The 24,569-nt window shown below is 37.6% G+C and overlaps 3 protein-coding genes across 5 annotated transcripts; 2 read left to right on the top strand and 1 right to left on the bottom strand.

The window, feature by feature from the left end:
• Positions 1 to 8,853: 8,853 nt before the first annotated feature.
• Positions 8,854 to 14,593, bottom strand: LOC120009357 (endo-1,4-beta-xylanase 1-like). 2 transcript variants are annotated; one of them, XM_038859915.1, is made up of 8 exons: positions 13,881 to 14,593; positions 13,698 to 13,787; positions 12,640 to 13,001; positions 12,401 to 12,560; positions 11,800 to 12,152; positions 11,331 to 11,508; positions 10,672 to 11,208; positions 8,854 to 10,191 (listed from the first exon to the last, which is right to left on the bottom strand). In XM_038859915.1, the coding sequence occupies exons 2-8, from the start codon at positions 13,737 to 13,739 to the stop codon at positions 9,076 to 9,078; spliced, it is 2,748 nt and encodes a 915-aa protein (XP_038715843.1). In that variant the 5' UTR covers positions 13,740 to 13,787; positions 13,881 to 14,593; the 3' UTR covers positions 8,854 to 9,075. The 2 variants fall into 2 exon arrangements, with proteins under 2 accessions (XP_038715843.1, XP_038715842.1); XM_038859914.1 differs by having other exon boundaries at positions 13,698 to 13,754.
• Positions 14,594 to 15,556: 963 nt separating this feature from the next.
• LOC120009906 (putative lipase ROG1) lies at positions 15,557 to 20,743 on the top strand. Of its 2 annotated transcripts, none has more exons than XR_005470763.1 (10): positions 15,557 to 15,979; positions 16,104 to 16,171; positions 16,882 to 16,952; positions 17,237 to 17,503; positions 18,143 to 18,303; positions 18,559 to 18,614; positions 18,774 to 18,826; positions 18,955 to 19,058; positions 20,054 to 20,151; positions 20,285 to 20,323. XR_005470763.1 is itself a non-coding variant. In XM_038860636.1 (10 exons), exons 1-10 carry the CDS (start codon positions 15,690 to 15,692, stop codon positions 20,354 to 20,356), a joined length of 1,266 nt encoding a protein of 421 aa, XP_038716564.1. In that variant the 5' UTR covers positions 15,557 to 15,689; the 3' UTR covers positions 20,357 to 20,743. The 2 variants fall into 2 exon arrangements, 1 of the variants encoding a protein (XP_038716564.1); XM_038860636.1 differs by having other exon boundaries at positions 18,929 to 19,058; positions 20,285 to 20,743.
• Positions 20,744 to 21,363: 620 nt separating this feature from the next.
• Positions 21,364 to 22,275, top strand: LOC120009825 (pectinesterase inhibitor 10-like). The gene has a single exon (XM_038860537.1). The coding sequence runs from the start codon at positions 21,547 to 21,549 to the stop codon at positions 22,156 to 22,158; it is 612 nt and encodes a 203-aa protein (XP_038716465.1). The 5' UTR covers positions 21,364 to 21,546; the 3' UTR covers positions 22,159 to 22,275.
• The last annotated feature ends 2,294 nt before the right edge of the window (positions 22,276 to 24,569 follow it).

Raw genomic sequence — 24,569 nt, 5'->3', positions numbered from 1 at the left:
TAACTCCATGGAGCACATATGACCATACACATGTATGTATATGTATTCATACTTGCACCTTCGTTATTCTTGACCCTGAGAGTGAGATGTGCCACTTACCTAATTTAGGGCTAAATATTTATTGGTTCGTCACTGTTAATTTCTAGCTTTTCAACACATATCTATGTTTTTTTCACCCATGGTAAAATTACTCTTTTTTTTAAAAATCAAAAAACAATAATATATAAATACAAATTTATTCTTAAAACATTTGATATAGGTATAATAACGAGTCGTGAGACTGCGTGCAAAATTTGTTAAGCATGAAAATACTCAACAATTAATTTAGTTAGTATTATAATATGAGGATGACTAAAAGATTATATAGAAGCCTAAGATTAAAGGAATATAACATTATCAATATAGCTCTTTTATATAAAATTATGAACATATGGTTGTACTATACAATATTCTAACATTAATTAATGCATGTTAGTCTAGTAAATGGGTGAACAATCAAATGTTAAGTATATAAAAGGCTGAAATTTGACTCTTACTAATCATTTTAATATTGTGGATAAGATCCTTAACCCTATTGAGCCAAAAGTGCAAAACATTATATAGATTTGACACAATACGACTAAACATAATCCATAAACTCTAAAGAATGACAAGGGATGATAGACAGTAAAGATCGATTATAATTAATAACACATTGTTTCTTGCTTTATTAAACAACAAAATCATAACCTTTGACTGACTTGCTAAATCATTTGAGCACATGAATGCATGATTGATCAAAACACAAAGAATCTGTACTCTACAATTTATGGATTAGTTTATTTAGCACTAAAAGCACTGTCATGTCATTGCATTTAAGCATTTGAAAATGTTAGTAATCACATGGAGAAAAGACTTCAGAATCCAAATGCGTTATCATCACCATGTGCGATAAAGGATGAATTCATGGGTTTTGATTTGAACTGCTGTGCAATTAAGGGTGCTAATATAAGAACAGGTGATCCGTATAGTACGAAATTTCAACGGTTAACAGTGAAAAGCTGATCTTTTCTCTTTGTAAGTAGTACTGTTTGTGATGACCAGGTGCTGGAAGAAACCACGTGTGTCTACGCAGATGGAAAAGAAAAGAAAAGAAAAGAAAACACAGAGAGAGGAGTGAGCGAATGACATGATTAAATCGCTCTGAAACGAGGTATAGCTGGCGGCGACGACCACCAGTTCATACCGTATCAACCAACCAATTTCAGACACGTAAGAAGTGGGACCTAACAGTTCAAGACGTCCGAAACTGGCGCGCTACAAGGTAGAAAGAGTGGAGTACTGAGGTGAGGGAGAGGAGATGATGGGTTGGCCAGTTGGATTCAAGCCAATGGTTTAGAAATTGAAGTGCGATAAATTGGCTTTAAGTGTGCAGAGGGTTGATTAGACAGACATATCCAACTCAGAGTCAGAGACAGACACTCACTGGGGGTTGTATCAGTCAGGTCTGGTACTCCATGTTCTCACATGTCACTCAATGCCACTGCTTCTCCTCTTCTCTTCGCCTCTTCCCTATGTAGTCAACAACAACCTACCTAGCCAGTGTCTCCAATGCATCAATAACCCTATATTGCTCTCTTTCTTTCCCTTTTTCTTTTTTTTTCACGTCTAAGACTCTAAACTCAGCATATCCGATCCTCCGCTCGCATATAAATTTCTCAAGTGATAACATGATACGTTGAATCTCAAAACTCATCTCATGGCTAGAAAGGTATTGCGGTGAGAATCAATAATGTAATTGAGTCTTCGGGAACTCTAGGTGAACTCTGAAAAAAGAGTTCTCTTTTAAAAAATTAAATATGATATAATACTTAAATGGGTTTGGGGTTACCATAAAATTGATATTTTTTTAAAAAAATGGAACTCTTGAGATTTAGAGATCCTGGAAGGCGTTGCACCCCAAAAACATCATTGGTAAGAATCAAACTCAGAACATTTCAAATTCACTCCCATTTGTTGAGAGAATATTCAACTAACTAATATTATACATTAAAATGGTTGCTAGGTAGGATTTTAAGCTAACAATGCGGGGGATTGAAGGGTTGGGAGTATTGAGTAGTGCGTGGTACAGTTAGATTTCATGTCCATTATTGGTGCTTGCCTTTTTCATCAACTTCAATCATCATTGGAATGAGCTGTTCTTGTCGTGTCACCGGCCCTGAAGCAACGGAAGGAATGCCACACCAAAAACAACTTAAACAAAATATTTATTTAAGGCATTAATAGCTAGGTTATGGTTATGTAGGTTGCATTTTTGGCTCCATTTTATGTAGGCATTAATATGTTTTCTTGTTCTAACAAGATATCCTTCCATTTAGCAGCCATTAGGATGGCATAATCTTAAAAGGGTGTAATGCAACTTTTGGCGTTATTGAAAGAGTAGATCATGTCCAACTCACTCATTAAATTTTTAAATGTTTTAACTTGGGAATAAAAAATTGAAAATATTTTCAATTTACACATATAGACAGATTTCTCATTGTTCAGATAGTAAACTCATTGATATAACATAAAAAATCAATATAAGGGATTTGCCCCTATATATGTGAATAATTGAACAATTTTCAATTTTGAGTGCACAAGTTTTGAACATTTGAACATTCGGTGACTAAATTGAAAATTGACAATTCTTTCAGTGACTAAAAGTTATATTACCCCACCTTAAAAGTTAAGGGAGAGGTTTAAATGATAAAATGCTTACGATGGATACCTATTCGGAAATCTCAACGGATCTCTGCCTATTTTCAATTCCCTGAAGCATTTCATCGCTCACTACGCCCTTCCTCGTCTCTTGGTGCCTAGGTTAAGAAATTATTCTAGGCATTTCTAATTTCTATGCAAAACGACATCGATCCAATTAACTTAACAAACTACATATCTCTATTAAAGATGTTTAATTACTTGTTTAGGCAACCAATCAAACTTAATAACAAGAATCCAAGGAGATATGTTATTTTATTACGTGGAATCATATTGCCCATACCTACTTTTGGAAGGCCATAGGATTAGCAGCTCCTCACAACAATTTTTAATTAACGAAACAAAAGCAAAGCTAATCCCAAAAACAACTGTGATTTGCTTTATTAGGTAAAATATTCCTCTCTACCATTGCTATTAATCAACAATGAAAGAGATAATTAACACAATCAATCCCAGTCAATAAAGTCTCATTTTCTCATAAACCAACAATAAAGTGTCATTTTTAAAGGGAAAGATTGATGGTTTGGTCACACTAATTTGGGAGACAAGTTGTGAGCGCTATCATTTTAATTAAGATTATGAGTATATTGTGGCCCCCTAATATATGTGAATTATAGGAGTTTATTATATATTTTTTTAATCGAGAACAACGCCATACAAATTCGTTCGCGCGCACATAAGTTTCATTGTTGACGACATGATAAGTTGGATAAAAACTTAGTGTTTAGCCGCAAGAGTTTGATTTGATACTGAAGGGGAAATAATTAACAGGAAGGTTTTAGTTCGAATTAAGAATAATTATACACTACACAGTCTTTAAGAACGATGGATATGGTTTTTTATTAGGAAAACAAGGCATTGCCCACCAATCTTTCATGAAAGCTACTTTTTGGTAAGATTCCAAAGGGAATTGCTCTGCTTTAGTGAAGATTGCGATATTTATAGAAAAGAAAAAAAGAGCTAGTGTAAAATGATAGTGTAAAATGTTAAATGTTAGTGGACTATTGTGCTTTTAATATGAAGTCATAGACTTATAGTAATACAATTTATATATATATAAAGAGAGAGAGGTGATCAAGGTTGGGCCAAGTCATCTGAGATATTCTTCGTTTTGAGCTTAACGCTCACACAATTTAATATTGATTAAAAGAATCTTCAAATGTTGAGGTGTTAGGCTTGACTTATTAATCACGTCACTCGGTACTCTTGAAAGAAATATGGGACATTTTCATTATAACATGAAGAAAAGGACTTAATTAAATATATAAATTATGGGTCGACATTCATCATACTTCTAATTAATTATATTACACTAGTAATTAAATACTTAGAATGGGACTACATAGCCATGTCTTTAAAAAGGTTATGAGTTAGCTCATTTGTGGTCAATGAATTTTGAATTATATATCGACTCAAAGTGAATTTAAAAATAAAGGTGCGTGCATGTTCTCCATGTTAAAAATTATTATCTCAATCCTGCTACATATAATATATATAGATCCTTCAATGATCCATTGCATGCAATTGATGACATTGTCACTATAAAAAGCTCCAAATTGGCTTTTTGGCTCTTTTTATAACTTTTTCGAATGTTTAATGCTCTCTTTTAAGAGTGTTTTTTTTGTTTGTTTAAAATAGTGTTGAAATCTCTTGAATATTAAACATGCACCAACTTTCCATTAAATATCATGATAATCAAATAAATTTTAAATTTTCATCTTTCCCATGCATATATTTCTCATTTTTGAAATTGATAAAATCTAGTCTCTCGGACATATTTCTCATTATTTTGAGAGTCAACTTGATAGTGTGGCATAAAAAATTGAGTAATTAAATTGACACGTTTAAGTTTTGAGTGATCGAGTTGAAATGTGTCAAATATTTTGATTACCATAAATTACATAAACCCGTCAAGCATGTCACTCCTTTTAGCATTTTCATTGTCTCCAGTCTCCAGTTGTAATTTGTAAATGCTGATGACTACATGCAAAACAATAAATTAAGAATTAATTTATTTGTTTTTTCCAAATAGAATAGATGTAGTAAAAAAGTTTAAACCCAAAATTAATTTGATACAATATATTAGGAGATCTTTGACGTGTTTGGCTGTTTGCCACGTGGCAATTTACTCCAAATCTTGGTCGACACACATATAGTAGTCAGTGCGAGAGAGACTAGACATACAGGCAAGACAGAAATACTAGCACATGAACTGAAGTTTACCACTCGAAGAGGGAAAGTGGATCACCCCCGCACATATCATCATCATCAACACACAGACACCATCGGACAGTTGTGGCCTGTGGGTCAGGTCTCTGAGGGTCCCACTTTAGACCTTTTTATCAGACGAAGAGACGCGCGAAAACAGCGCGGGAGCTGTTTCCCGATGTAGTACTCCCCATGTCAGACCCTAAACAGTAATTCCCTACAACCACACTCACACATACATGATACATCTGGGTCCCACGTGGGTCACGTCGAACGTTAACTCGTTTTGATGGATGGTGACAGCCAATTAAGCAATTTCTTTTTAATTTTTTAACTATGCTGGCATGCTGCCCATGTGGGAAGTGGGGCCCAACGGAGCCATATGTACGAGACAAGAAGACACTGTTTATGGGTCCTGCATTTAGTAGTAGTACTAGTAGATGGTGGGAGTCTATCAAATTGATGTGATGGCTGCGTTGGGCTCATATAAATTACTTGGTAATAGTATAAGGGAAAATTAGAGATAAATCTCTAAGTCAAAATTTTTATTCAAATACGAATAATCAAATAAGTTTTGTTCTATAAATTCTCTAAACTTTAAGATATCATTCCATAAACAAGTTATAAATATTTGTTTTATTCATTGAAATACCCTCTTCTTTCTTCATTTGATATTCAAATCGGATCCTCCACCTCCGATGGTTATTTCGGACAGGCAATTGGGGGGATGATACGCCTAAGTCTGAGAAACACTCTCGTGGTGATTGTTTACGACTACAACATCTCTAATGACTTGATCCGGCTATTTTCTTCGAGTGTGGTCGTGACTTCAATGTTAGATTTCGATGGAATCAACAACTGACGGTAGTGAATGATGGTCGGGATTGGTCGGACGTCAGTATTCTACTCTGCAGTTGCGACCTATTGATATGATATCTGTTTAATATATCTGTTTGAAGACTGAAACATGATAATTTTATTTGGTAATGATGCCACAATGAAGGTTGAAATACAAGAATTTCATTTAAACCTATATAACATCATCATATCCAACACAGATATAATGTCAGCATATCTAAAACATATATCATATTAACAAATTTAGAAACCATAATAGTTTCACTCATGTTATCATATCTAATTCCAATGATGATGCGCCTTGGTTCGGTTAGTTGATTGGTGGTGTTGACGGTCGCAGGCATTGGTTGGATTGACCGGATCGAATTATTTTTCAAATGGTGGTACACGATTTCATCAAGCTTTTTCGACGATTCAAGTGATCATCGATGGTTGGTGATGATTGGACTTTAATTTGATCGGGTTGCCATAGAGCTTCATTTTGGTGGTTCATTCATCTGGAACGATGATCGGACAACAACCTTCTTCTACGGTGACGCAAGAAAGAAGAAGAATGAAGCTTAAGATGAAATATCTTTGACAATGCAATGACATTTTGATAAGTTTGTAACTTTTAAACTTATTTCTAAATATTTTTTTGACTTGTTCTTATTGGAATAAAGCTCCCTCATTTTGTTTGTTTGTGTAAATTCCCATAACATCATTGGTGAATATGTTTGAGTCAAATCGTACGAACAATTCTTATTTGGAATAATATTTTTGTGATCATATGCTAAGTTTTGACATAATCTACGATTTTAGTTTAAACCCATATCGAATATTCAAAGGTTAAGCTTATAGTATTGTATAACGTCGTTTTCGATTATAAAAAAGTGTGGGGTCACATTTATTGTATGTGTAGATGTATATATATGGTAATGTTTTTTATGTTTATATATGTACGAAGAAGAGATCATGAGCATGGGAGGTGGTGGAAAAGTTGATTAATTAAAATGGGAGAGGTTGGCTTTTCAATATAGCTGTTGATGTTGATCTCTAACGTCACTAAGAATATTATAGATGATCCGTTGATCATCATAATTAAGAAGAAGAAGAAGAAAATTTATAGGATTTATTTTGTTTTTTCTTTTTTAATTTGTGTTATTTGATTGTTGTGGTTTGAGAGGGACTTCCAATTAATGGAATTCATTTTGACATGATATTACAATCTAAAACGTATCAAGAGGAGGGTCCCAAGATGCCAAGGACTTACGTATATCTCACACCTAATTTAAAAAGTGATGGTCTGTCTATTCGGTTGATTTTAATTCAGTTACACTAAATTTATTTCAATATATATATATATCCCAATTTATTGGTCATTCGATACAAGCAAATAGAAAGTCATATTCTAGGAGTCCAAATTACGTGATTGAATAGATCGTCCTCTTTGTGTTGCGGGTTGATTCCACTTCTTCAAACTACGATTCGTATTTGCCATAGAAAAAATCTCTGATCAATGATAGAACAAGATTCATTTTACACCATATGTCAGAGATTTTTTGGTTCAAGCCGAAGAAACAATATCATTCGATCATCATCAAATTGATTGCAATTTTTTTTTTCTTCCGTCTGTACAGATCCCATCAAAACGCTCTATACTTCTGATAGATCATGAACTAAATCAGAATAATTCTCAACGAGTCTATAATAAGTGATCCCATTTTTTTTTTTCATCTGGTCCTGCTAGAGACCAAAGGTCTGAACGACCGATTTAGCAGAACAACTCAAAAGACAACGAAGTATCGTTAATTTGCCTTGTTATTTTTATACAAACTTTCTCACATACAATCTCCATAAAACATAAATGTTATAGACTCTTCACCTCAACCGTTGGACTTGAGCAATTTAATACAAAACACATCCATCCAAGCTTTAATTTAAAATACGTAGAATCGGGAACACACGTCGACAAATCAATGAAAACTAGTTAAAATTACATGACAGAAGCTATTATCGGGCTTTCTTTCCTCTACGAAACGAAAGCCCAAAGGTGACAGGGTAGTCCATTCTCAGCCCAAAGTTATAGTATGGGCTTCATTTCACACTCAGCCCAAAACCAACTTTTCAAAGTTTGTCCCTTCCCAACTTGTCAGCACAATTCTACTCTTTTAAGGGCCAATATACTGATGAGATCCCACATCGAAAAAATAGGAGTACCGACCCTAGCTTATAAGCGCGGGGTCTTCTCAACCTACCAGCCAAGGTTTTCATGGGATTCAGCCCATGGGCCTTGGTTACAGCCGGCCCGTAAGGGCGTCGGTTGGGCTTTGGTTGGCAAGGGGGGTTGGTCCGTGGCTGTGGGCCGGTGTGGGTATCTATCATTGGTGCTCTCGTTGAGAGGTCACGTTTGCGGAGAGGGCTGCCGTCCGGGAAAGGGCTACCGTCCGGGAAAGGGCTGCCGTCTGTCGGGCGAGCGAAGCCGCCAGGCGAGTGCAGCCGCCAGGCGAGCGTAGCCGCCGTGGACGTCGGCTCCCCAAGGGGGGAGGTCTGATGAGATCCCACATCGAAAAAATAGGAGTACCGACCCTAGCTTATAAGCGCGGGGTCTTCTCAACCTACCAGCCAAGGTTTTCATGGGATTCAGCCCATGGGCCTTGGTTACAGCCGGCCCGTAAGGGCGTCGGTTGGGCTTTGGTTGGCAAGGGGGGTTGGTCCGTGGCTGTGGGCCGGTGTGGGTATCTATCATATACCTACAACGCATGGATGCGGTTAAGTCGGAAAGGATACTCTTGTGGATTTTGCATCGACCCCACATGATATCAGCATGGTCATCAATCAAGCAAGGGGAAATGATAGAAAAAATGCAACGATTCCAGTATCTTTTGTTCGAGTTATCCCAAATACTGAAATTGACACACATAATCCAGGTAAAATCTTGAGCCTCACACGTATCACACGATCCATATGAAATCATGTGCGTCCATCTCAACATGGGATAGTTGAGACAAAACACTAATCCGTAAACCTATTGACTTCACACGAATAGGATAGTTGTGATAAAAAAAATACTGGAATGCTTAGCATTTTGAATAATGCAATAGAACTGTAAAGTGATGAGTCTTGTTACACAAACACCAGTATCACATTATTTCTTCAATAAATATTACAACATGATGAGAAATAGAACGTTTTATTCACAACCCATGTGCATGACCTTTTATTCACAACTCACAGAAGAACAAGACCTTCACGTTGGGCGTTAGGCAGTAGAGTAGAGACAGTAGTTCATTATAAAGCTATTGACACCACCAATGGCGAGTCACCCTTCTCAACAACAAATGTCTTTGAAATCTTCTTTGAAACAGTATCAATTTCCACACTGTACGTCCCATGAAAACCTCTAAAGCTGAACTCTGCATTTTCATCAACATGTCCATGAGCTTTAGTCTGCCACTCTTGTTTCAGGCGAAGGTATCGTTTACCGGCTTCATTAACTTCACCTTCTGCATTCACCAGATGCGAACTTTCTCGGCTCATGAACAATTCCCAGAATCCCCAAAGCATGACGCCTTCCACAGCAGGATGCGCAAAAGCTTCTCGAAGCATCACTTCCAAATCATCCCCTCTAACATATTCATTGATGGAAGATACATCAAGCTCTGTAAACCAGATTGGAAGACCAAGAATGCCCAACTTATCCAGAGAAGAGCTAACTATGGGTCCAACCGGACTATCTATGTGTCCCTGAATTCCGACACCTCCAACTGGTGCACCTTGCTCCTGCAAATCAAGAACATGTTCGATGTACTTCTCTGGTGATGATCGCGTGTCACAACCATCCTCAATGTGATAATCATTCACAAATAGAAGGGCTGATGGATCTAGTTGGTTTGCAGTCTTGAACATATATGCTCGGATATCTTTACCTAAATGATCTTGATAGAATGATCCATGTAGCATTTCATTGTTCACATCATAGTGCCTGAACTTCCCTTTGTAGCGTGTGAGAAGGCCGGTGAGACGATTTTGGACTGCTGTCGTCAAGTCATTCTTGTTCAGTGCTTGAATCCATGACTGGACTGTTCCCTGTACTTCCCAGAAAATGCAATGACCCCGGGTTTCTATATTGTAGCGCTTACATAAGTCCAACATCTCATCAGCGTCCTTGTAATTTAACTTTCCCTGCTGTGGCTCGGTCCAATACCACTTCAACTCATTACCAAACACAGCCCAATTAAAATTCTTAACAAGGAAATCAACAAAATCTTCATTATCTATGTTTGTTCTGCTTATGCATGTTCCGAACGGAAAGCTGTTTTGTGTTTGTTTAACTTTCACAAAGGTGCCAAGTAAACTGCTGGAATCCCCTCCTGAGAATTTCAGGATTACATCACGCTTACGAATCTGCATTAAAGTAAGAGGTAACGTAAAATACAGGGATAGGAAACTTCAATGCGGAAAATGAATTGCCAATGCCAAGACATTTGCAGAGCCTTGCTTCGTCCAAGGTGAATACGCAAGCATAAAAACTTGTCACATATATATATTGAGCATGATTTTTTTTAACTAATAAAAAAACTTCAAATGATCAGTTCTGTCATCAGAAACATGCCACATATCAGCACAAGTTATGGCTAGTCTATGATTTTTGGTTCTTATTGAGATTGTAATGCAAAAAACAAATCAACAAAAAACTAAAGGAAAGAAATTTGGTTCCAATAAATGGGTTGTCACCAATATACTTCTGAGTTCTGACACACTGTAGTTATAAGTTAATGAAGTTAAGCCAACACGTATATAACTGAAAACGGACATCCATCATCTTTTCCACTCTTTCTGAAGTATAGTTAGTCAAATACCATAAAAAATGTAGCTGGAAATTACCTTGTCAGTCTCGTTCCTCAAATGTCTAAATCTTGCCTCTCGGTTGACTGGGAAAATCTGAAGTCCAGCAACCATCAAGTCAACACCAGGAGAAGGACCTTGGACATAGACCATGACCTTGGATGGTTGCTTCTCAATTCTAAAGGATCCACCAATTTCATGCCATCGGTCATCATTAATCTCAGCTTGTCCCCCGTTGACCCACTGGTTGTCCACCCCAAGTGCAACGTTCACATTTTGAGGACCAGTTGCTCCGGAACCAATCCGAACCCAAGCAGATACTTGGTATGTCAAAAAGAGTTTCAGTTTGTCTGTGATCATCTGAGCAGGGCCCATCCATGTCTGTGTGCGCTTGGTCACAAGGACGCAGCGACCACTTAAAGGAGAATGAGGTCCGAGGGAATCCCTTGCCATTGGAGGAAGTATATGTGGTGAACCAGTTCCAACACTCAAAGTGCAATTACCAAGTGGAAACCACCCATTTGTTCCATCACTTAGATCGCTGTTCGAGATTACATTAACTCCAAAAGCTGGATTCTACAAGATAAAGAACATTATTTGAATAAATAAGAACACTTTTCCAATTCAAAATTTTGTAAACACAAAATTGTGGTGCTAAAAAATCATCAGATCATATTTCAGATTCTAATTGAACTGACCTCAATAGATGGTGGAGGGGAAGGTGGGATTTTCTCTGCGTGCTTTACAACCAAACTATTGACAAGAATATCAGTGCCAGCTGGTGGACCTTCTATATAAAGAACTACTTTTGAAGGAGAACCATTCAGAAGGAATTTTCCTTGCAACTGTACCCAGTCTTTGTCTGTTGCCTGCAGACTACAAAAAAGGAAAAAAACCATATATTTTCTTATCAGCATTTAAGAAAATGCAAATGACAAGATAACCTCAATTAGCAATAATGCTGCCCTTCTGGAAAATCCCAAGAAATAGAAATAAATAATTTTTGAATGAAAAAAATCATAAAATTATGAACCTTAAAACATAAGTTGCATATAGGGGGTATCTGTAGAACTGGGAATAGGTCAATATCGAAAGATAGATGAAACCGGGGGAGAGTTTAACAAAATTCAATGCTCTGTGATTAGTCAGAGAAAGAGAAAAACTTACTTTGCAATGCCTATATATTGTTCACGGAGATCTGGTGTTTGAACCCACAAAGTGGTCCGCACATCAGCGCTCGTAATGTTGTTACCAAATATTCGAACTACAGCAGAAACCTCATAGGCAAGCTTTCGCTGCACTCTTCCTGTGATCTCCTGTTGAATTCCATTCCAGCTCTGTGTACGTTCTGTTGCAGCTGCAAAAACCTTTCCAGACTGGGGGACAACTTTCCCATCTGCCATGGAATCATGCAAAACAATCTTGCACCCTCTACCAGACCAGTTATTTAGACCATCATCAAATTTAGGGTTTACAATAATGTTATCATCTCCAGCAGAGACACATTTTGTGCTTGTACCCTATGAAATTGAAGAAAATTTCAACATGTGCTTCAGTCAAAAACCGTAAAAACCAAATTCTAGAGATGAAACAGAAACTCTACCACAATAAAATTGAATAAACATAATTTGCAGACCGTTTCAACTAGGCCATACTTGATGATCTCTGATCATATAAAAAATCAAATATTTTACATTTTTTTGAGTATATACATATCCTTCATTAAAAGTAGTGTAAATATCAGAAATGGGATGAAATGTACAGTTACCTCAAGCTCGCTAGGACTGGAAGAGATAACCACAACAGATTCTATAAGTAGATCCACTCCAGGTGAAGGCCCTTCCAAATAGAAAACAACTCGATCAGGCATAGTTGACAATGAGAACGTTCCTTCCAACTTCTCCCACTTATCCTTTGACACAGAAGTTCTGCAGTATAACTGCCATTAGTATAGTTTACTATTTGAATTGAAAGGATGTGATATAGTAGAATAATAAAGTGCAGTACTTTCCAATGAAAAAATAGCTGGCTGCTGAATCTCGGTTTTCCAGTTTCAAAGTTGCCAGGACATCAGAACATCCCTGTAGAGGCCCGGATACTCCAACGCTGGCAGATACTGAATATGTGAAACCTGGCGAAACTCTGCTTGTGATATCTTGTTCTAATCCCTGCCAGCATTCCTTACGATTTGTAACAACTGCATAATTGCCAACTGACTTTTCTGAAACCCCTTTGCGGCATTCTGAGTCAGCTGAAACTACAAAGCCATCACAGCCGTTGGGGTGCCAAGAATGCAGCCCACTAGAGAAGTCATGGTTTGTCACAATATTTGTAGCCATGCTGCTACTTAAGCTACTTAGGTTCACAATCTGTTGGGAGAAGCAGCACCACGAGACTTGGATCAGTAACTAATGCAGGTAGTGACTTGTTTCAATATTTTGGGATGAGTATAAGGCCCATGATTGGAATGATATAAGAAAGCAAACCGCCAATATGTCATCTGAACTTAGGTAAATAATCAAAACCTGCCATGATTAACTGGTATGAAAGTTCCATGGTATTCTATATCATCTTCTATCAATTTCCTTGGCATAAGTCAAGCAATTTGCAATAAAACTGAAACTATCATTTCTTATCTTCATAAAAAGCTATTCAATACAGGAACAAATGTCTAATGGATGAATTCTGACCACGTAATCAGACTCTGATATCTTATTACTCTACTAATTGTCTCTAATTTTAATTTCTTGATTGAATAGGGGAAGTGATAAAATTAAAATTTTCCCTAAAAGTTGTGTAATAGACTTGAGCTAAGTGCTTCAGATAAAAGAACTTGTGAAGTCCCAAAATCTGCACTGGCTGAATTCCAAAAACCAGTCCACATTTACATACACCGTCAGCATTTTTCCATTTCGTCCTTAAAGAAAGGCATAAATCTCCAATAATCATTTTTTGGGTTTGTCAGAGCACCGGGTAGATTGACTTCGCTAAAATCCACAGATTGATTCAACGGATACCATAATTAGCTTATTTTACAGAAAATAAAATATGATAAAAACCCATACCTCAAAATTGTCGTAGGCATTGTTCATCTGTGCGTTCTCCATGGTTTCTCTGGATTTCTAGCCGATCACAAGAGCCAAGCAAAATAGCTTCTATTAAAAATAAACAAAATCAAATCAAAAATTGCAATCAGCATGAACATTATTCGGTCTTTCTTGCGAAGAAGAGAGAGCAGCGGTGAGTACCTGGGGCTGAGGACGATTCTGCTTCCGATGAGTGCTTGAAGCTCCACCTGTGAAGCAGCATCTGGTGAACTTCCTCATTATATACGCACCGTATTGGTCCTATTGGAGATTTTCAAGACTTCAAGTGAATTCTACGAAACGCGCAGCGGATCAACCTTAACAACCAACTAATCAAAACCCGCTGTCTTAGTTTTTGTCTCAAGTTATCTTCTGTCTGGGTTTATCCCAACCAGATCAACAATTGCTTTCGAAATTAAACAAATCTACAACCCATCAATCGCTAAAAAATAAAAAATAAAAAAAAATCAGATTCTGATAGCAATTTTGATTTATTCCCTCAGAAATGAAACTTGTAGTGTAATATTTTGCTTTGGATTGCAGATTAGGATGACACCCAATTGCCCTTTTATGCTTGAATTGTAATAGAAGGTTTGAGATCCTCATTCTCTTGTCTTGAAGTCGTCTTGGATTACAAGTCAAATGTGTGTGTATTCTTAAAAATTAGGTGGAACTGGGTTTTCAATGTAATAGAGGCCAATGGGGAAACAGAAAATTTTAAGTTTTAGGCCATTGACTATGGTTAATGTTCGAGGAAAGACCCAAAAAAGAGTTTTTAAAGCACAGGGTGAATCCCTAAACCTCGCACCGGATCGGAAACCTGGAAACGGCGCAGGCTTCTCTAGTTGATCGGAAGCGGAACTGGTTTCTCCGAGGACAAAGAAGGAAAGCAAAAGGGATATTTCATATATGATAATCCGTGAATTGGCCCCAGAGAGTCTAGAATGATGGGCCTGTTAGTGATTTCACCCTAGGGCCCATCGAGTGAATGGACTGAGACAGGCACACCGGCCCATCATCGCTCAAAAAAAATAAGATGGGCACGCTGGCCCATCATTGATGGTCAATAGACAGAGACGGTCATTACGTGACACACCGGCCCAGAAGCTTCTAATGGTTCATAAGCTTTTCAAGCCCAAGAATTTAGTTGACCTAGCTCGTGAGGTGACCCATTGGCCCATTGTGGATTGATTCCTTTCCTTAGGCTGATGTGATACAAACGAGAATCGAAGTGTTTTCTTCCTTATTGCTGTAGTCGGTCAAAGGAACCGATGTTAGATACTAGAAGCTTTGAAATCTATAAAGCTTCTAGATTTGCACTCAAACGTGTTATATAACTAGAAAGATCCGTTGCCTTCGCCATTGTTAGACAAGTCAAAAGAATTGGTACCGACGTAAGAAGAGGGAGACTTTCAACAATGAAAACCAAGTTAGGATATTCCGTCAAAGACAAGACATGCATATGAAGTTTTCTTGATTGGATTTTCAGTGAGATATATTCTCACGGCCTAATTTATCAATCTGTGCATCATACGCGTGGTCTGATTACCCCGAGTTTAGACCAAAATTACTTGTCCAAAATAATCAAAAATAATTCAACTATAAGGTATTTAAATTTTAATACTTTGTACACAAAAAAGGGAAAATGAAAAAGAAAGTAAAAAAGTATTATCCAAGAGGATTACGTGTCAATCATCTAGAACTTTTTTGCGCAGCCACCGGATTAGAGTTACCGGTTACTAGAGAGATCCAGAAGGCATTTTAGGATTTCTAATTAATTTTGACAAACAAACAAGGGTCGTTGTCTAATCGATCATTAAATAGAGACGGGGCTGATCTGGGTGGGTACTGATCGGTCCCATTACAACTACCAAATCCATAACTGATTGCAAGCGCAAAACCATTTGGACGGCAAAACCTCTCCAGCCCACACCAAACTTATAATCTTTTGTCGAATTTCTCGGGCTCTCCATGGATGGTGTGGAGTCGGAGGGAGGTTCTCGGACCGCTCATCAAGTTCCAGATGTACGATCAGATGAGATGATTGGCACAGGAAAGAGTACAAACAAAGATGATAAAAACAACAAGAACGACATTACCAATAATAGAAGGAAGAATAAAAGTTCTTCGTATTTGCCCAAATTTGGGTGTCTGAGGACGGAAACGGACAAGAAGGGGAATTTTGATATGGAGGTTGATGTGGAGGGAGAGCCACACGCGCCGTCGCACCTGGTTATTATGATCAACGGCATCATTGGCAGGTGAGTCTTTGTTTGTTTCTGTACTTGATTTGAGCTTTAATGGAAGAGAGAATGGCTGATTGTGAATGTGTTGTGTTGATGTTTCGGCTTGAGATTTGATTTCAAATTTTGTATTTTAGTGCAGTGCTCAAAACTGGAGATTCGCTGCCAAGCAGTTCCTGAAGCATTATCCACGAGACCTTGTTGTTCACTGTAAGTTAAGTTTGATTCTAATTTATTCTTCTATAATGTTGCAGTTACGGTTATGTTTTCATAATTACTATTACTTCTATTCAGAGAATTTAGCTTTGAAGGACAAGATTGACATGGTAGGGACTATAATGATTTCCTTAAGTACATGTCAACCCGTTGTTCATCCTATAATATGCCAAAAGCTATGTTTGGGATTGATATTCTTTACTTGTTATTTATCAGGCTAAAGCTATTGAAGATAGGCAATACTGAGCTCAACCTTAGTCCTTCATCGGCCATCAATTTGACTTCCCGTAGAATTCTTGAGCTCAAGATTTTACAATGCAATAGCAACATTGTTTATAAATTCTCTTTCACTCTGTAGAATTTACTTTTCACATTTGAGACTCTGGGGGATGAATGGACAATGCTGCTGGGTAGCAATTTTCATTCTCTTACTAAAATGGTAACTTTGTTACCAGCACAAAATATGTAGTTATTTATGACACATTATTGAGTCAATTTCATAAACTGGACCAGAATTTTTCCATGTTAGATTTATTCTCCCATTGAACTAGATGTTTTCTTTGATCTCCGGATGAATTTTACTAACTTGTGCTTCACAATATGAAATTCATCTTCAGGCTTTTCCTTGATGCAAAATTTCACATTTTCTGGGTCATTGACTACCATTAAGAAATAAATTTCATGTGTTTAATCTGAAAATGCAGGCAGCGAAAGTAATTCTTCAATGTTGACATTTGATGGTGTTGATGTAATGGGAAAGAGATTAGCAGAAGAGGTGCGTAATGTTGTTGTTGTTGTTTTTTTTTTTTTTTTTTTTTTTTTTCATGTGCTACTGTGAAAGATCATTTCTTTTTTCAATTTAAGGAATTTGACTCCCCCCTCATCTCAAATGCTTTGTCTCTGAATGAACCAAACACATGTTCCTTCATGCAATTTTCTCAATGTTATTCAATGTTTGCATTTAGGAGAATTGAAAAATTGAACACCAGATATGTTTCAAAGCTTGCAAATTGAAGTTTTCATACCATGCTAGAAACCTAAATGCTTGTTTGTTTTCAGGTTATAACAGTTATAAAACATCATCCAACTGTTCAGAAGATTTCATTTGTCGGTCATTCATTAGGAGGGCTGGTTGCAAGATATGCCATCGCTAAGCTCTACGGGCTAGATATATCAAGGGTTTCTCAGGGAAATGGAGCTTCCCAAACTGATGGACTTGGCGACAAGTGCCATGAAGAGAAGTTTAGATGTAAAATTGCTGGACTGGAGCCTGTGAATTTCATAACTTCTGCAACCCCGCACCTTGGCTCAAGAGGGCATAGACAGGTGATTCGAGGAGCCTAGCATATTTATCTACAACCAAAAGTTCCTTTTAAATGTCATTAGAGGATACTGATCGGTGGAACTGATATTAAACTATCGAAAATTGTTTATACTAACTTTCTGATAAAGGTTCATGTGAAAGTCAAAACATTGGATTTATTGAAGGAAGAGGGTGGAAGAGAGGAGGGGGGGGGGGAAGCAGTGTATGCGCAAGTGATCCGGAAAGCTAAGAAATGACGTTAAGGAAATGGAGACCCATTGAAGAGTGGATGGACCAGCTTCAAGAAACTCAGAGAAGAATCAGAAACCAAGTTCTTTACTAGAATAAATAATTATCTAGCTTTTGCTGATTACTTAAATACGTATTCATGTAGCATTCTTTTATTGATCAACTAAATTTTGAATTCTCTGAGAGGTTCTTCGGTGAAAAACTAGATTAAGCATTTTGCTGTGAATGCTAACTGACTAAAGCAATATCTATTATTTTTCTGTACATCTAGTATTTCATTCTCGGTGACTGATATCTAGGGAAGTGTGAGCACCATGAAAATTTAGGTGCACTAAAATTTTCCTCTGATCTCATGAACATTACATATCTTACTATCATTTCATACTTTTTTTGTGCTTTTTTGATCTGTGCAGGTACCAGTATTTTGTGGATTCCAATCACTGGAAAAAGTAGCAGCTCAGACATCATGGTTTCTTGGCAGAACTGGAAAACATCTATTTTTGACTGATCATGATGATGGAAGACCTCCACTTCTTGTTCAGATGGTCAGTGATGATGAAGATCTTAAATTCATGTGAGTTTATCAAGATGTGTCATTTTCCTTTTGATATTTTTGTTTCAATGAGCGATAAAACTAAAAATGTCTACAAAATGAATATCTCATCCCACAATTTAAAGGTATGAAAATAACCATAATGAAGAAAAGTGGCAACTTAAGTATGCAAACCCATCAGTTATAAATCTTGATTAGTTCCATATGTGATACTCCTAGAAAGTTTTGAGTATCTAGTAGACACAAGGGTTGATCTTATCCCTCATCTCTCTGCAGGTCAGCTTTGCAGTCCTTCCGGCGTCGCATTGCCTATGCCAATACACATTTTGACCGTATCCATGTTCTATTAATGAATTATTCTACTGATACTTCTTCAAGGATTACTGTTTAGAATCTTGTATGTTTCTCAAATTGATTGACGGTTGTTACTCTTAGTCAGTTTATTGTTATTGAGGCCGTTTTTTAAATGGAGAACTTGACACCTATTCTAGATCTTGTGGGGTGGAGTTCATCATCCATTCGGCACCGAAGGGAGCTCCCTAAGGTAACCAGTAGAAAGTGGGGAAAGTTTTAAGTTGGCTTTAAAAGATATCTCATGTTCTCTTTAAAAAATAGATATCTCATAGTAATTTTTATCTCCTAACAGCGTAAACATCTCTCAAGAGATGACAGGTACCCACATATTGTGCATGTGGAGACATCAAAAGCTACTACCTCCGAACAAGACGTCTCTTTGGAGAACAAGGTTGATGGATGCGAAGATATTGACATGGAAGGTTGGTTGGTTAATCGTTTTTGCAAAATGACCTGTAAAGTTATCTTTGCTAGTACTCGTCTTCTGCACTGCTAGATGTCTGTTTAAACAAACCTCGACCAGAAAATGTTTTGATATCTTTCTCATAGTATATTTGATACTTCCCCTCCCATTTTTTTCCCTTCTATTTGTTTTGGGTGTTTTAATTGTGGTGAATCCTTAGGATGGGATATCAGGGGTGTATCTAGGTTTGCTTCATTCTATATTTATTGGGCAAGTGCATTAGGGAAGTTTTGGAATTTCTCATTCAATGACAAGCTTAAGTAATTTTTAAAAGTGAAATTTTGGAAACGGGAAAAAGGATGACCAAAATAGGTCCTGTATTTGGAATATCTTCTTGTCTTCTTGATATAAGAAAATGGTTGTCAAAGGCTGTCACATATCATGCATTGGGGGAGGTTCGACACTTTCTGTGCAATAGGTTCCAGATATTACTTGTGTGGGATAATCATCTAGATGAGCTATAAGTTAAATGGGAACTGATGAACTTAGATATTGGATGACAAACTTAAGATGTCCATATTGTTTGATAGGCTGAGATGCTGTCATAGGGGGCAAATTCTTGTGTAATTGCAGCTTATGGTCCATGATATTTGTATTGAAGTTACTACACCATATTGTCTCGATCACCTCTCAGTTTAAATTAAAGGGAGAGCTTGATTATCTCGGGCATGACATTATGGGGTTGATAATTAATCTTCTTGGTCTGGGCTTTCAGGTATTGCTTCTGAGCAATTAGGAAAGTGTTAATTTCTCTTTTACCATGGCAACTTTCATGAAATCAACTTCCTTGTATGCACCATCACTCCTCGTAACTCTTGGAACCCACTGATCAATGTTCTTGCTAAATTGGCCTCTAGTAGAATGCTTTACTTTTACCGTGTAATAACCATACATTGGTCAAAAACTAATCGTCACTTTCTTATTAACCATTTGTCTGTCCATGATTCCATGTAGAGGAAATGCTGAGAGGTTTGTCAAAATTGAGCTGGGAACGGGTGGATGTCAACTTCAGTGGAAGTAAGCAAAGATTTCTGGCACACAGTACCATTCAAGTAAGTCTGTGCTCTCTTCAGAAAGTGCAGTTCTCAAAAAGGGTTTTCTCCAACACATGATTCATTTTAGGATGTAGATAAAATAAGCTGCTTTGTAATGACATCTTCTAATTTTTCTTCCTTTTTTGGTTAGGTAAAAAGCTACTGGATCAATTCTGATGGGGCTGATGTAATCCAGCACATGATTGACAATTTTCTCCTATAACAATAGCTGCCATGCCTAGTTATATTAGTAGAGCTGCCAGTACCCTGTTTTTCAGAGGGAATCTGAATGGACATGCATGGGAGGGAGACCATATTGAAGAGAGTCCAGGAAACCCAAGGGTATGATTGCGCATATAAAAGCGGGTGATTCACCCGTGTTTGTTTAGGAAACTTTTTTGGGGTTTGGGGTGGGAATTATTTATTGTAAGCTTACAGGTATATGTAATGTATATAAGTAGTTTTTTTTTTTTTTTGAAATACTACTGAGAAATATGTTTTTCATTGGAATCGAACCTTAAACACACATATGTTTAGCCCAACCGATTGTCAATGATCAAGCCATCTCTCGTTGGTAGTATATATGTAGTTTATTCCTCGATTGTGGATCAATGTTCATTTGCTTATAAAGTTAAATTTTGCTCTCTAGAGAAATTTCTCTGATGGAACCCCATGAGAGCTGGAAAGGTCAGTAATGTATGGTCGTCTTCTTTCTTGATTTTGACTTGTGTACTACCGTCCATTAAAGGCTGATGCGGGGCTTCATACATTAGATAGTGCAGCTAACAGTAAATGCAGAGAAATTTCTTGTCACGTATTCTTGAATAAGTAAACTCAAATAGGAAAAAAACAACAACAAAAGGTTATATGTATGTTTTAGGTTGATATACGAATCAAGTTTGGACATTTTTCAGGGTTATTTGGTTCCGTAGACCTTACGACAAAGAGTGCTTTATGTGGAGCCTCCAAATCCCCTCCACTCCTCCTTCTGGCTCCCTCTAAGGCTCTAACCCTCAGATCTTCTGTCATCTACTAATCTCATCTGTGCTCTGTCAATCACAATCCTCCTCTCAAGAACAAGAAGTCCCTAACAATTTCAAACCTTCTTTTTTTTTTTTTTCCCTTTGGATCTAGCTTTCATAATTTTTCAAATATTGCTTCAACTCTGTCTGTGTAATCCACACACACACACACATATACATACATATATATACACGTACATAAATGAAGATCACTAGTATTACGTAAGGATTAAATCAAATCAATCATGGTATTTACTGTGTGTGATCGGCATCTGATTGTAGCCGCTTTACACGTAAATTTGTTATGCATGTTAAACGTACGTTCGTCCTTATTTAAGGCTTTAATAATCAGACTAATTAAAAGAACAAACAAAACCAGCGGCCATTGAGGATGAATTGGTTCCCACTCCCACGCCTTGCATTCTTCCTCTCACTCCTCTTCACACTCCTTCCCTTCCATCTTCAATCAATCTCCACCGGCACAGATTACATCCGTCGAAGCTGCAACTCAACAGACTACCCTAAGCTCTGCTTCAGGACGCTCTCCCGCTATGCCAGAGTCGTCCAATCAGATCCGGCTAGGCTGGCCCGCGTCGCCGTATCCGTCACGCACTCTTACGTCCATGGAGTCGCCGCCTACCTGTCCAATATTTCCCATGAAGTTGACGCAACTCCAATCAAAGACTGCGTCGGCTTTCTGAGCGACGCGGCGGAGGAGATTGGTGATTCGTTAGGGCAGATGCGGGAGATGGGGAAGGACCCAGGAGCTCCAGGGTTTAGATTCAACGTCAGCAACGTCGAGACGTGGATGAGTGCAGCCTTCACGTACCAGGACAATTGTAAAGACGAGCTTGAGGATGTCAGGGATATTGCAGAGGTGAAGAAGGATGTGTTTGATCGGGTGGATCGTGTGCTGAAGATTACGTCCAATGCACTTGCATTTGTTACTATCTATTTTGATTCGTTGCTTAAACCATCCCCATCGCCATCGCCGTCGCCGTGATTACATTTTTTTTCATAGATCGAGTTTAATTGCTTTAGGGACTGATTCCCTGGGCATCCATGTTTGATCTTTGATTTCCTGTAACTTTTTTCATAGAGTTTGAATTTCCCTGATACACATCTCTTCCCCTTTTAATCAGGACGTACGTAAGTTCTGATGGGAATCACATAACCAACCTTGCCAGATGTTTATAATAATTAAGCAGAATGGTAGCTTCAATGAAGCTCTGTTGAAAATGAGCAAACAAGTTCAACTTTAACTCTTTACGCAAGATCGGGCCGAAGTCCAATGAGACCTTCATAAAACTGAGTTGAGTCGAGCCACTATTATGTGAGATGGACTCTGATCGATGCAGCTCATTTGGGCTAGACGGTCGGCCATATTATCTTGAACAAGTCAAACCAAGTTTCCTAATACAAGTCAAACAAAGTCTGCTAATACAACTCCACCAGAAGCTCATGTGGCAATCGTGTTTAATTAAGTCAAATTAGTTATAATATGATTTGTTATCTTTTCAAATTTATTCAACTATGTACAGTTTCTGCATTAATATATATAGTAATATATATACATGCACATCTATATCTATATATATAAACGTGACATTCCGTTTTGGTTATTGGAAAAAGCCACAAGCACTCTCCTTTAACCGATATAGACCATGAGAAACAAAGGACAGCCAAGAACATCTAACATCTAGACCAAGAGTACTCTCCATGAGGGGGGGGGGGGGGGGTGCAAATTAAGACACATGGTCAAGTTACATTCAAGCCAAAACTGATTATGATTTAGGGTTTAGGGTTTATAACTTACCCAAAAAAAAGTGTATGGTTTATATTTTATGATTTAGAGTGTGTTTGGATTGAGAGATTTGGGGGAAGGGAAGAGAATGGAGGGGAAGGGGAGAGAAGGGAAGGGAGGGGAAGGGGGACTATTTTTCCCTCTCCCATGTTTGAATAGATAAAAAAAAGAAGGAAAGAAAATTTGTTTAATTTACTAATTTATTCTTATTTTTATGTTAAAATATTATGTACAAGGGTAAAATAGATATTTAACTTACAAATGACTTAATTAGTAATCTCTTCCCTCCAAATGACTTCATTTTGGAGAGAAAGAATTTTAACAAAAATTAAATGAAATCTTCCTCCCAAATCCCCTCAAATCCCTCCCCTTAATTTTTAATAAACTATCCAAACAAGGGAATTGGAAGGAAACTCTATTTCCCTTCCTTTCCCTTCCCTCCAAATCCCTTAATCCAAACACACTCTTAGAGTTTGGACTTCCGTTTGTCTGCCTGTTTTTCTGGGCTATCTTGGCTGTTGGGCCTGTGTTTTGTGCTTCTGCTATCTTCAGTTTCCCGGTTCTAATTGATCCGTGGGCTACTTTGTTTGGTTTTCTTTGTGTTGGCTTTTATGCCTTATACTTTTCTTGGGGGTATGCCCCTCGTAGTAAATTTCCTCTTTTTATATACAAAGCTTATTTAAAAAAAAAGAGTCACTGGCTGAGATTGTTAACTTGATCATGGTAACTCTTAACGCAAGCGAGAAGTCATGAGTTCATGTCCCCTGGGTATTTGCATTATCACAATTTGAGAGATGAGTTAATGCTCAGCTCAGCGTGTGCAAATGTCACCCATCGTTATTTTCTTGCATAAGCCTCGACCCAGGTCTTAACTGGTTCATGGGGATTGCCGAGTCTTCCATGTGGCTCTGGGTTTATCAGCCAGTTATCTGGTGGGCAACTAGATAAGTTCGTCAAAAAAAGTTTAGAATTTAAGAAACCACTTGAAGAGAGCATAGTTGGTTATCTTTTCGGATTTAGGGTTTACGGTGCCCAAGGTTGAGAGTTCAAACCAACCAGTTGAGATTCTTTTTGAAATTCTAGTTTCATGGGTTTGTTTCACATCCAGACCCCTACCTACATGGACTTCAGCCCAATCTTACATGTTGTCAGCATAGTGTAGGCTATTCTAGGGCCCGAGGTTTATGCCTTCTTTTAGACCAATGCCAACTAGCACAGAGAATCACAACCAGAATAGAATTTGCAATAAACACATTAGTGCTAGAGAATCACTCTCTAATATTTTATTGAACAAGGACTCACCCCTTAGCGAGAGGTTTTCTTAACAACATAACATCAGAGATTTTCTCCTTCTCTGATGGGCTCATTTTGACTAACGGGTATGACTGATTGATTGGAGTGCAACTAGGCTTGTCTTTTGCACCAATTACCTATTGCATCAAGACCCCTAACCATATGAATTTCGATCTAGTCTTACTTGTTGTAAGTGTATTACGAGATGTTCTAATGCTCGAACATTACACCCACTCAATTATCTAAAGGACATGTTGGACTACATGTTCCTCATTTACTAGAGAAAAAAAATTAGAATTTGGAATTTAACAACAAAT

Source organism: Tripterygium wilfordii, chromosome 11 (assembly GCF_013401445.1).
Source record: "Tripterygium wilfordii isolate XIE 37 chromosome 11, ASM1340144v1, whole genome shotgun sequence".
Lineage (NCBI taxonomy): Eukaryota > Viridiplantae > Streptophyta > Magnoliopsida > Celastrales > Celastraceae > Tripterygium > Tripterygium wilfordii.
Note: the sequence above shows the minus strand (reverse complement) of the source record. Positions and strands in the feature narration are given on the sequence as shown.

Bases quoted from the DNA above. Each gene is read 5' to 3' on its own strand.
- LOC120009357 (XM_038859914.1), bottom strand. From the start codon at position 13,958: ATGAGGAAGTTCACCAGATGCTGCTTCACAGGTGGAGCTTCAAGCACT. The intron at 11,509-11,799 runs GTAAGTTTTTCT...CCTTTTTTGTAG, and splicing joins CAATATATAGGCATTGCAAA to TCTGCAGGCAACAGACAAAG. The intron at 10,192-10,671 runs GTAATTTCCAGC...ACTTTAATGCAG, and splicing joins TGAGGAACGAGACTGACAAG to ATTCGTAAGCGTGATGTAAT.
- LOC120009906 (XM_038860636.1), top strand. From the start codon at position 15,690: ATGGATGGTGTGGAGTCGGAGGGAGGTTCTCGGACCGCTCATCAAGTT. The intron at 15,980-16,103 runs GTGAGTCTTTGT...ATTTTAGTGCAG, and splicing joins ATCAACGGCATCATTGGCAG to TGCTCAAAACTGGAGATTCG. The intron at 17,504-18,142 runs GTGATTCGAGGA...TGATCTGTGCAG, and splicing joins GCTCAAGAGGGCATAGACAG to GTACCAGTATTTTGTGGATT.
- LOC120009825 (XM_038860537.1), top strand. From the start codon at position 21,547: ATGAATTGGTTCCCACTCCCACGCCTTGCATTCTTCCTCTCACTCCTC.